The sequence below is a fragment of the Sinocyclocheilus grahami genome, unplaced genomic scaffold, assembly GCF_001515645.1.
Source record: "Sinocyclocheilus grahami isolate Dianchi unplaced genomic scaffold, SAMN03320097.WGS_v1.1 scaffold46.1, whole genome shotgun sequence".
Taxonomy (NCBI): domain Eukaryota; kingdom Metazoa; phylum Chordata; class Actinopteri; order Cypriniformes; family Cyprinidae; genus Sinocyclocheilus; species Sinocyclocheilus grahami.
The window spans coordinates 2264514-2277661 of NW_015505225.1; the positions used below are offsets into that span (position 1 = coordinate 2264514).

At 38.0% G+C, this 13148-nt stretch overlaps 1 protein-coding gene across 1 annotated transcript in view; it reads right to left on the reverse strand.

Annotated features, from left to right (window-relative positions):
- Nucleotides 1–11064: 11064 nt before the first annotated feature.
- nectin3a (nectin cell adhesion molecule 3a) overlaps nucleotides 11065–13148 on the reverse strand; it is a 36352-nt gene continuing 34268 nt past the window's right edge. The window contains exon 5 of the mRNA XM_016268565.1: nucleotides 11065–12224. Coding sequence (XP_016124051.1) covers nucleotides 11586–12224 — 639 coding nt within the window. The 3' untranslated portion in view covers nucleotides 11065–11585. The remainder of the gene's footprint in view (nucleotides 12225–13148) is intronic.

Genomic DNA, 13148 nt, shown 5'->3' on the forward strand with positions numbered 1-13148 from the left:
TGGCAATATATATATATATATATATATAAATTACAAATGTAAACTGTAGTTAAATCATGGTAACCACAAATTAACCATGATTTTGCTGCAACTGTGGTTATACAAATGGTAATCAATATACGGCTAAAAAAAAAGTTTACTACACTTTTACTGTAATAAAAGCATGGTTAATTTGCGTAAGCATTGTTGTCCCCCGTTGTGGTCTGTGCTACTTGCAGCGTGTTTCTGTATTTGGTTCTGTTGTGAGTATTTGCAGCGTGTTTCTGTATTTGATTGTGTTGCGAGTATGTGCTGTCAAACTGATGATGATGTTTTCTTAATTTGCTGGTGCCTTTTCTATTTGTTTTCTCAAGTTGTAGTGCTTTGAGCTCTCTCAGTCACCGTACTTTATATTGTTTTAAAGGGGGCATAACACACACAGTTTCACCCAATCTCATGTTAATCGTGCCGTGGGCGGAGCTAAAGAGTGACGAGCACTTGGGCGCCGAATGCCAACAAAACAGACATTTGATGCTGTTTCACTTACTGTTTGCAGTTCTGAATCATGACCGGGATCTTTTATAGCTGGGACCGCTCCATCTTTCAGTATCAAACGATGTGCAAATCCAGCGTCGAACTGGGCCTCGTTTATAAAACGTTCCTCAACAAACACACTTGTGAAATTCCTGTTGCTGCTCCTGAAAAACAAACTGTATCCACTGTTTACATAATGCTGGGTTCTTTAGGAAGGTGAACAAAATTATCTTTCCCTTTCAACCAAAAACACACTTCTTTGGATTGGAGACATTCTTCCCGAGCAAGTCCCGTGCAGCACTGCAGTGCCGCTGGATGAAGCGCGTTGATGGGCGTGATCTCGCTCTCACTCTGGTCGATACCTGCACAGGCGCGTTCTTCCAGGAGAAATGCCCATATAAGGAGTCCCACCCTCATTTACGTCATTAAGAGCCACGATCGAAAAAAACTCTCCGAAACTTGTAGGAACCCGGAAGTAAGTTTTGGCACAGAAATACTCTGTCATATGTCCAAATTGTTTTTTGAAACTTTGTCCATGCTTAGCATGAGTATCCAACTCTTTAACAGTGTAAACAACTCTGAATGCATGAAACAGCATTGTACCTCCCCCTTTAAGGATTTTTAGATTTTTTTACTTGGAGAAAAAAAACGAATTAAAATATTACAATAATTATTATTCAAAATATTATTATTATATTATTTTACTGCTGATTATATAATTTGCAATAAAAATAAAGTAGAAATACAAAATCGAAGGGTTTTTTTTAGTTTTAGTTTTTTAACTATAACTAGAATCAGAAGTGTGGTTTTGGACAAGAGATTTACTCCAGAACCACGAGATTTCACGTTTTAGATTTGTTAAGTGTAAAACACCTAGAAGAGGTGATGCATATGAAAAATAGCTGAAATTAGAGAAGCAGGGAGAAGGTAACTTGAGGCCACCAGCAGCGAGATATTTATACTCAAACTGGACAAACATGCTGCTGAAAGCAGTGATGGATGAGATTGGGGCCACTGCGGTGAAACGACATGACAATACAAAAGCTGTCCCTCTGCAGAGAAGACACTTGAGTGCTGAAAGCATGACAGCGGGTAGGACATGAGGGGTGACCGAGGGTCTGCTTGCCTTCTGGAGCTTTCCCTAAAAAACCCTGGAAGCTGCTGATTAACCACAAGGATGCATTTGATGTCAACTTTAAGTTTCAATTACATTATTCCAAATAGGTCACTTTGGATGAAAGTGCCTCCTAAATATTATTGGAGAAGGCTACTGCAATAAGACCGAAGCTTCAGGGGGTCTTGCCTACCCCCCACCCCCCACAAGATCGTATTGCAGGATCAATCAACAGCTGGGAGAAATACTCAAGACTGTCCTGGTGGGGCAGATCCAGAGCTGACGTTGTGTGTGGGTTGTGTCTATGTTTTTGTGTGGCTGGTCAATACAGAGAAGAATAGACAGCATGATGCATCAGGGCTGTGCTGATGTGATCGATTACCTCTCATTGCCAAAAATCTATTTTCCCTCCCAGTGATGGAGAGGGTGCTGAGTTGGATGTAATGGAGGGTGATGCGTTGGGTCAGTAGCCAATAATCACAGGTGCGAAGCATTCTTTCACATGGTGCCTTTGGGGACGTGGCTTTTGGGTCCCATTTTGTGGTGAAGTTCAGTTTTTAAATCTAATCAGGTCCCACAAAGTAGGAGTCTTCAATGAAGAAACAGACTTTCCTTTGTTGGTATTCCAAAACACAAATACCCTTAATCCCTTCAGAGGTCCACAATATTCTGCTGACACAAATCGATGACAAAAAGCGCATAGTTGGGGTCCGTTACTGATTGGACCTTACCGCCTCCAACAGCTTTATCTGGTTATTGACAATATTTGAAGATTAAAGGGATGTAGTTTGGCCAATATGGAAATTCTGTCATCATTTACTCACTCTTATATATACAGAGCCGTAAGACATTATTTTGTCTGCTGAGCACAAAATGAGAACATCCAAACTGCTCTTTTCCATTCTGCAAAAGTATCAAGAAGCCGTCAAGCTTCAGAAAAGAACTATTAAAATAACATAAAGGTAGTTTAGTTGTCTATTTTCCAAATCTGCTGAGTCCATACAATAGCTTTGTGCGAGGAACAGTCAGTATGTCTTCTGTTGTTTATGGCAAAAATTACCTAAAATAATTTAAAATCCATAAAACAAGATCAATTTATTCTGCAACACTGCAAAAATATTATTTACATTGATTGTGTCTTGAATAAAAGTGTATTTTATTTTTCTGTTTGAACTTGGGGAATACAGAAGGGAAAAGCATGACACTGAATGCTAAAAAAATAAATATGATGCTTTTATGCACAGCCAAAGACACTATATGTAAATATATTCATTAAAATAAAGGAAGAATGGTAGTATTTAACTCTATCTATCTATCTATCTATCTATCTATCTATCTATCTATCTATCTATCTATCTATCTATCTATCTATCTATCTATCTATCTATCTATCTATCTATCTATCTCCTCAGTTCAGTGCAGTTTTAACAGCTTTATTCTTTGTCATTGTATGTAAAAGAGCAGCTTGAACATTGTGCTAAATATATCCTTACGTGTTCCAGACAAAAAAAATTGCTTAGAATTATAGGAAAGTAAGTAAATTATTACTGGCTGAACTATTCATTTATTTGATCCAAAATAACCAAATGGATCAAAGTGTAAACAATTTATCACAGTGTTAGTGTGACACAACATATCAAAATCACAAACACTTTGACATGTTCAAAAAGAACTTTTTTATTATAAACAGAAGGCATCAAAAACAAAGCAACGTCTTTCCCTCATTTCCAAAACCATTTGCAAGTCATCAATCATTTGTATAACTCTAATATGTACAAAATAATCTTTCAAACTCCTGAGAACTAAATATAAAAAATGAACATGAGAAGATAAAAAGCACATGTTAACTAAGCGTGAACATCCTCTGCTTAATGTTCTGGCCTTATATAAAAATATGTTTATTCCATAGACAAATATCTCCTGCCAGAATATGTACAAAAAAATAATATATACCGCAACTGGCCACTGTAACACTCGCAAGTGCTACTGTTGTAAATATCCAGTGAGTTTGCACCATTGCTGGTGCTTTTAAACTTGCAAAAACAAGAGTTGTCTTGTTAAAGAAAGGCAAATCCAGAAAATACAGTAATAACAGGAACACAAATAACACTTCGGGAATACAGAACCGAAAAGCGCGTCATTGAATGGTGAAAAAATAAATATCTGATCATTTTATGTACGGCCAAAGGCACTATGCTTGTAAATATATATGCATTCAAAAGGAAGAAATGTAGTGTTTTATGTAGTAAATGTACAGCTTTGTACATTTTTACAACTTCATGAAATTGTGTTACATTGACCACGCATGCAAGAGTCAGAAAAAAAAGAAATAATAATAATAAAGAAAAAATAAAAAGGATTTGTGTGTGTGTGTGTGTGTGTGTGTGTGTGTTTGTTTTGAATATTTCTAGGTGAATTGAGAAAAAAGACAATTGCAATAATGAAAATACTGGGGTTAAACGCACTATAAAAGATTCTGGATGTCCAAATTAAATTTTATATTGATTTATGCATTGTTCATTAGCTGAGCTAACTGAACATTTTCAATGCAACAATGAACATAAAATGTTGAGTTTTGTCCTCCAAATTCTTTTACAGTGTGGTAAACTCTTACGATATGGTCTTTTTAACATGATTCAAGACTTTCTTTCTAATAATTAGCGATACAAATAACTGCCCCGTTAAGATACAGATGGGAAGCAGCCCAATCTGTTGAACAAAAAAGTATTTTTTTGTCTTGAAAACACAAAACAGACTGTACTGCAGCTGTAGCAACATAGCCGCTGATTTATGAACAATGAATCCAAGCATTAGCAAATGCCGTATCTTTTTCAACAGGCATGCAATGTGTGACCATCGAGACCCATGGAGAAAAACAACCTTGCGTGCTTGCGAACAGATGCTCGGCACAACTCGGAGACGGAATGGAACGAGGTCTGTTTGCACGAGGGCAGAATATATTAATTACAAAGTTCGATCTTTGAGTTGAGGCATGCTAGAGGAAGCCCATGCGGCACATGTCTGCAGCGCGCCAGACAGTTTATTCTGGGAAATCCGAAGCTCTCGACACAGGGATGGGAGTGTATGAGTAACAAGGGTGGAGAGATGGACAGAAAAAAGAAATCAGTACAAAATTAAAAGGAGTGAACTAAATTGGCATAAAGGAAGAATGGTAGTATTTCTATCTATCTATCTATCTATCTATCTATCTATCTATCTATCTATCTATCTATCTATCTATCTATCTATCTCCTCAGTTCAGTGCAGTTTTAACAGCTTTATTCTTTGTCATTGTATGTAAAAGAGCAGCTTGAACATTGTGCTAAATATATCCTTACGTGTTCCAGACAAAAAAAATTGCTTAGAATTATAGGAAAGTAAGTAAATTATTACTGGCTGAACTATTCATTTATTTGATCCAAAATAACCAAATGGATCAAAGTGTAAACAATTTATCACAGTGTTAGTGTGACACAACATATCAAAATCACAAACACTTTGACATGTTCAAAAAGAACTTTTTTATTATAAACAGAAGGCATCAAAAACAAAGCAACGTCTTTCCCTCATTTCCAAAACCATTTGCAAGTCATCAATCATTTGTATAACTCTAATATGTACAAAATAATCTTTCAAACTCCTGAGAACTAAATATAAAAAATGAACATGAGAAGATAAAAAGCACATGTTAACTAAGCGTGAACATCCTCTGCTTAATGTTCTGGCCTTATATAAAAATATGTTTATTCCATAGACAAATATCTCCTGCCAGAATATGTACAAAAAAATAATATATACCGCAACTGGCCACTGTAACACTCGCAAGTGCTACTGTTGTAAATATCCAGTGAGTTTGCACCATTGCTGGTGCTTTTAAACTTGCAAAAACAAGAGTTGTCTTGTTAAAGAAAGGCAAATCCAGAAAATACAGTAATAACAGGAACACAAATAACACTTCGGGAATACAGAACCGAAAAGCGCGTCATTGAATGGTGAAAAAATAAATATCTGATCATTTTATGTACGGCCAAAGGCACTATGCTTGTAAATATATATGCATTCAAAAGGAAGAAATGTAGTGTTTTATGTAGTAAATGTACAGCTTTGTACATTTTTACAACTTCATGAAATTGTGTTACATTGACCACGCATGCAAGAGTCAGAAAAAAAAGAAATAATAATAATAAAGAAAAAATAAAAAGGATTTGTGTGTGTGTGTGTGTGTGTGTGTGTGTGTTTGTTTTGAATATTTCTAGGTGAATTGAGAAAAAAGACAATTGCAATAATGAAAATACTGGGGTTAAACGCACTATAAAAGATTCTGGATGTCCAAATTAAATTTTATATTGATTTATGCATTGTTCATTAGCTGAGCTAACTGAACATTTTCAATGCAACAATGAACATAAAATGTTGAGTTTTGTCCTCCAAATTCTTTTACAGTGTGGTAAACTCTTACGATATGGTCTTTTTAACATGATTCAAGACTTTCTTTCTAATAATTAGCGATACAAATAACTGCCCCGTTAAGATACAGATGGGAAGCAGCCCAATCTGTTGAACAAAAAAGTATTTTTTTGTCTTGAAAACACAAAACAGACTGTACTGCAGCTGTAGCAACATAGCCGCTGATTTATGAACAATGAATCCAAGCATTAGCAAATGCCGTATCTTTTTCAACAGGCATGCAATGTGTGACCATCGAGACCCATGGAGAAAAACAACCTTGCGTGCTTGCGAACAGATGCTCGGCACAACTCGGAGACGGAATGGAACGAGGTCTGTTTGCACGAGGGCAGAATATATTAATTACAAAGTTCGATCTTTGAGTTGAGGCATGCTAGAGGAAGCCCATGCGGCACATGTCTGCAGCGCGCCAGACAGTTTATTCTGGGAAATCCGAAGCTCTCGACACAGGGATGGGAGTGTATGAGTAACAAGGGTGGAGAGATGGACAGAAAAAAGAAATCAGTACAAAATTAAAAGGAGTGAACTAAATTGGCAAAGGCCACATGGCTTCGGTAAAACCACTGGGGCCGACCATGGTCCTTTTGATCTGTCTCGGTGAACGTCAACCCCCCATCAGACAGGTCCTCAGCACAACCACATAAAACCGTTCTTCCAGGACTGCTTCCATTGCTCTCTAACTTATCCATTAATGAAAAAGACACTGCTGTAGGAGGGGTGTGATGAAATACATCAAATAGACCAGCTGGGTTAAATTGCATGTTGAGTCGAGTGAAACAAACATTATTTCTACAAAAAAATTGTTAATCAGTATTTTTGTCCTTTTTTCAGAGAGAAAAAAAATATTTACACATTATTATTATTATTTAAATGTATGAAATACATTAAGCTGTAAGTAAAATTAGCACAGTACATTTTGAATTAAGTTTATTTTTCTTTCTCGACTGGCAATTTTGTTGTTGTTTTAAACAAAACTTGTTTTATTAGGTATAAACAACGATACAATTTTTCTTCCATTGAACAATAAAACAACATTTTTTAATATTCTTTATGCAATCTTACACAATTTTTGCTTTTCAAAAAATGTATCTTATTTTAATTATATTAATATTTAAAATAAGATACATTTTCTTGAGAATATATAATATTAATATATTAGCTAAATATTAAATAAATTTAGCTAAGAAGTAAACTTAGCATAATACATATTTATGTTTATTTTTCTTACCCCACTGCCATTTTTTCTTGTTTTAAACATAAACCTAAAAATTTGTTTTTTTTTTGTGCTTAAAATAATGAGCATTTGTTTATGCTTAAAATAATAACAATAACAATACCAATACCAATAATAATAATAATAATACAAAAACTTTCTTTCATGGAACACCAAAGTATGCTATCTTATGCAATTTTTGCTTCTCAAAAAATATCTTAAAGATATTTATATTATTTATTATAATATTAATATATTCTAATATATCAGAGAACATGGCTGTCCGATGTTTTCCGTGAACATCGCTCTAGACTCAGGGCTGCAGAGAGGAAATGGCGCAAAACAAAAAACTCGACCGACCTTAGTGTGTATCAGTCACTCCTCTCTTCCTTCTCTGCAAACGTCTTCACTGCTAAAACGACATACTACCACAACAAAATTAACTGTCTCTCGCACACTTTAAAAAACTTTCTCTTCTCTTCTCTGTCCTCCTCCCCCTCCTCCTTCATCAACTCTTACAGCTGATGACTTTGCAATATTCTTCATAAATAAAATAAGAAACATCAATGACCAATTCTCCACACCACAAACCGATGATAACTTCATAACGACAAATACACACTCTCTCTCCTCCTTCTCTCCACTCTCGGAGACAGACGTTTCCAAACTTATCCTTTCCAATCATCCTACTACCTGTCCACTTGATCCTATCCCCACTCACATACTTCAGGCCATTTCTTCTTCAGCCATACCTGCGCTTACTCACATTATCAACACCTGTCTTCCCACTAGAGGTCTTCACGGGTCCACTTGGATCCGAAAACCCGAGGTCTGACCCGAGCGGGTTCGGGTCCAAAACTTCGACCAGTACCTCACAGGTCGGGTTCGGTATTAGCAGCCTCAGGTTTTTTCCAAATGGACTCGATTAGACCCGAATTCCTTTAAACTATCCCGAATGCGTAGGTTACTTTCACTTTCACGTTAAGTGAGGAACGCACATAGAAAAGGAGCATGCGCTTGTAACCTCGCACACAGAAATCATCTTATAGATATGAGATCCATCAGGAAAATCCACTCGCTTCATTATGCTGGGTGTTCATGCAGAGCTTTTCTTTTTTTGTGTGCAGAAGCCTTTCGCCGGAGATCAGGTTGCAGACAACACTAGCGAATCCATTAATTATTAGGATATCGTTTATTTTTCAAATCCACTGGTCACAATTGAAAGCCGAGCTCAGAAATAACATGTCTTCATCAGGTAGGCACTAATGTAAAGTAGCCTAATAATTCATTGAATAAATGTTAAATAAATCAAAGTAGCCTAATGGAGAAGCGGCAAAATCAGTCAGCAGGACACCAGGATTTTTCCTGACTGACTGCAGGGCTGCAGGCTGTACGCATGTCAATGCCGTTTACGTTGGGGTCCAGTCGGGTTCGAAAATAAATGCCGTCGGGTCGGACTCTGGTCTAATTTCATTGGGTCTGTCTCGGGCACAGATTTTAGGACCCGAGAAGACCTCTACTTCACACTGGTACATTTCCCACAGCATTTAAGCAGGCTCAGGTAACCCCACTGCTTATGAAACCCTCTCTAAATCCAGAACTTTTAGAAAACTACAGACTGGTATCCCTTCTTCCGTTCATTGCAAAGACACTTGAGCGAGTTGTGTTTAACCAACTCTCTATGTTCCTTGCACAGAACAACCACCTGGACAACAACCAATCTGGCTTCAAAAGTGGCCACTTAACTGAGACTGCCCTGCTCTCGGTTACTGAAGCCCTGAGACTGGCAAGAGCAGCTTCCAAATCCTCAGTACTCATCTTGCTGGATCTGTCTGCTGCTTTTGACAGTTAACCACCAGATCCTCCTGTCTACCCTCATAAAGATGGGAATCTCAGGAACCGCACTCCAATGGTTCAAGTCTTACCTCTCAGGTAGGTCTTTCAGGGTGTCTTTTCCACTGCATGGTACGGCACGGTACGGCTCGGTATGGTTAACTTTTGGGGGGTTTTCCACTGGGTGGGTTTTTTAGTGCCAACTCGGTTGAGGTTCCAAGTGAACCGTACCGTTACCAAAACGTGATGTGTAAACTCTGCTGATCACGGATTGGCCAGAGAGAATCGTTACTACCTGCGTCACTGAACTTGCGACACAAATACAACAGAACCGCTAGATTTAAATCAGTACAGTCAGCGAAGGATCGAACGCAACTGTTTTGAACGAGCGCACCTTTTTTAACAACCAAAAAGTGGCTGTTTTCGCTGTCTGTTGAGGAAATACAGACGTTCCTCTCGTTGATAGCAGAAGAGCGGATCCAGCAAGAGCTTGATGGGGCGAGGCAGAATGAAAAAGTTTTTCAGGAGTCGCGGCAGTAGAGGCGGCACAACTATAAACCACACGTGAATAATCCCGCCCACTCTAAAGCGGTACTGAACTGCAGTGGAAACGCAAACCGAGCCGAGCCGTTCCGTGCCGTACCGTACTGAGCCGTGCTGAGCTGAGTCGTACAACGCAGTGGAAAAGCGCCATAAGTCACAATTCTTGCTACTGGGGTTCCTCAAGGTTCAGTGCTTGGACCTCTTCTCTTCTCCATCTACATGTCATCATTAGGATCTGTCATTCAGAAGCATGGCTTTTCTTATCACTGCTATGCTGATGACACTCAACTCTACTTCGCATTCCAACCAGATGATCCGACGGTAGCTGTTCGCATTGCAGCCTGTCTGAGAAACATTTCTAGCTGGATGAAGGACCATCACCTTCAACTCAACCTTGCTAAGTCAGAACTGCTAGTGGTCTCAGCCAACCCAGCACTTCATCACAACTTCTCTATACAGCTGGGTTTGTCAACCATAACTCCTTCCAGGACAGCCAGGAACCTTGGAGCTGTGATCGATGATCAGTAAAGCTTCATAGACCTTATTGCTACAACAGCCCGGTCCTGCAGATTTGCCTTATACAACATTAGGAAGATTAGACCCTTCCTATCAGAGCAAGCTGCACAACTCCTTGTCAAAGCTCTTGTTCTCTCCAGACTAGACTATTGTAATGCTCTCTTGGCAGGCCTTCCCGCATGTACTATCATGCACAATGAAGCCTCTGCAACTGATCCAGAATGCAGCAGCGAGAGTGGTCTTTAGCCGAAAAAAGCTCACGTTACACCTGGCTAATAGGTAGCTACTCGCATCAAATTCAAGGTACTGATGTTTGCCTACAAGACAACAACTGGCGCTGCACCAATACACCTAAACTCGCTAGTTCAAACTTGTGCGCCCTCCAGAAGCTTGCGTTCTGCAAGTGAACGACACCTTGTGGTGCCATCCCAAAGAGGCACAAAATCACTATCACAGACTTTTTCCTGGACTGTGCCCAGCTGGTGGAATGACCTCCCTATCTCAATTCGAACAGCTGAGTCTTTGGCCATTTTCAAAAACCGTCTAAAGACACCTCTTTTTCGCCAGCACCTGACGAACTAATACTAGCACTTACCTATTCTATTCTGTTCTGTTCTGTTCTATTCCATTCTAAAAAAAAAAAAACTAGCTATGTGTACTGTTCTAGACTGAGACTTGTCACAGCACTTGTATACTGTTGCTCTCCCGTTCGTCTGATTGCTTCTATTGTTCTCCTCATTTGTAAGTCGCTATGGATAAAAGCGTCTGCTAAATGATTAAATCTAAATGTAATTTAGTAAATGTAAAAAATGTAGATAGTTTTTTTTCTCAAAAACTAGATCAAAATACTGATAAAAAAAAATAAAAATCCTGCAATCAAAACGTAAGACTCAAGACTTTCAAACTCAGTTCATGTGTCTCTTCATGTGAAAATAAAGTCATGTTTTGCTCCTACACTGGAGAAGTCATATGAATACATTTAATAAAAAAAAGTGAGCGGAAGGTACCAAGAATACGCTGCACCTGGTTTTAAAGCTAACAGTCATGTGCAATGTGGTAACTGGAATGGTTACGCACACAGTGTAGCTTAATTTTAGCAGACTTGTTTTCTTTGTGTAAATCCATCCTATGATCATAAACCATGTAAACCTTTCCCTTTACATCCTGAAGTCACAGCAGTCCACCGAACGAAAACCATCCAGAACATATCTGCAGTAAATTACAGCCGTTTGCCATGTGTAAAACGTGAGGATGAAATCGTAAACCAAGCATGAAGAATACATAAAATACATTTATAACGTACAGTTTATCTGACTCTGCTGAGTTAAATAACACGTTCTTGCTGATTTTAAATTATTGTTGTCCAGTAAAAGTTCCCCTGCCTTTTCAAACATACCATTCCCTGCGTGAAATCACAGATCCATCCACGTGAGACACATAGTCGCTGTCTGTGCCGTTGTCGTAGCACTCGTCCTGCAGGTAAGGGGAGCCGTTGTGAAGCGGTGGCCCACTGGGGTTCACATTATGATGGTTGTGGTGGTCGGAGTAATACGTTCCCTCTCTCTGAAGGCTGAGATTGTCTCTCCAGCCCTCCATGTCTTTGTGGTCACTGGGATAATCGGGATAGATAATGTCTCCTTCGGGTTTGGGCTTCAAGTCTTGGCTTCCGTTGCCAGAGTCGTCTCCGTAAACGTCCTGAAGCTCATGGGGTTGAAGGACGTCCAGTTGCGACTCTTTTTGCATGTCGGATGGGCCGATGTACTGTTTGGTGTAGTAGTCTCCTCTGAATGTTCGGCGCTGACGCATGTAGAAAGCCCCCGCCAGCGCCATCAGCAACACCAGGATCAGGATCCCACCGACAGCACCGCCCACGATAGTGCCCAGACTGCTGTCCGGCGGAGAGGCCTGAGTTGGGGCAGTGAAGTGGGCATGGTGGTTGATGGGAGCTGTGATGGTTAAGGTGGTGTCAGGAAGGATGGACTTGGAGGTGCTGGTGGTGGTGGGGGCTGCAGTGGTCGGGGCCGGCTCTGAGAGGGTGAGATATAGACAAATATTAAAATATAGGTAAACAGATACATAAAGACAAGTTGTGAAGAAAATGCACCGATTTAATATTCTGTCTGGTACTGATTACGATATTAAACTATTAAAACAAAATACATTTAGCTGTAAAATGAGCATAACACATTAAATTGAGCAGTTAACTAAATTAAAACAAAAACATTAACTTGAACCGAAATGAAATAAAATAAAATATAAAAACACTTAAAACTTTTATTTCAGCTAGTCACCAAGGCAACAATTTTTATTTAGTTTATGTCGATGTTCTAAAATAACTAAAACTAAAAAATGAAAACTATATAGACATATAAAAAAACGAACAAAAGAAAAAAAAACTAATTTCTAAAAGTATAATATACCTAAAATTAAAATGACAACAGAAAATATAAAAGAAAAAACTAATTCAAAATATGAATAAAACTATAACAGTACCTCAATGATACTAAAATATAAATATATACAAAAAAAAAACTCGTATACCACTGGCAATTCTTTTCTTGTTTTAAATATATATCTTAAAAAATACAAATAAAATAAAATAATTTAATTAAATTAAATTAAAAAATGAAAAATAAAATAAAATAAATAAAGCTCAAAATAATAATATACACCGATATTAAAATTCTGGTCAGTACTGACAAGTTAATAATGTATACTATTTTGTCTTAATAATCACTTTTCACAAAAAAAAAACAGTTTGAAAGTAGTTTAAAAGAAAATCATGATGTATATGCACCTATATATCAATTTTTATATAAAGAGCTGGCAAATAATGTACAGTAGTTACAATTTGTGACAAAAAAAATCAGGCTGTTGAGATTTGTTATATTGTATATATTGCTTTATGTGAATATACTGCATGTATATGGATAAGGTTGGATGTAATTT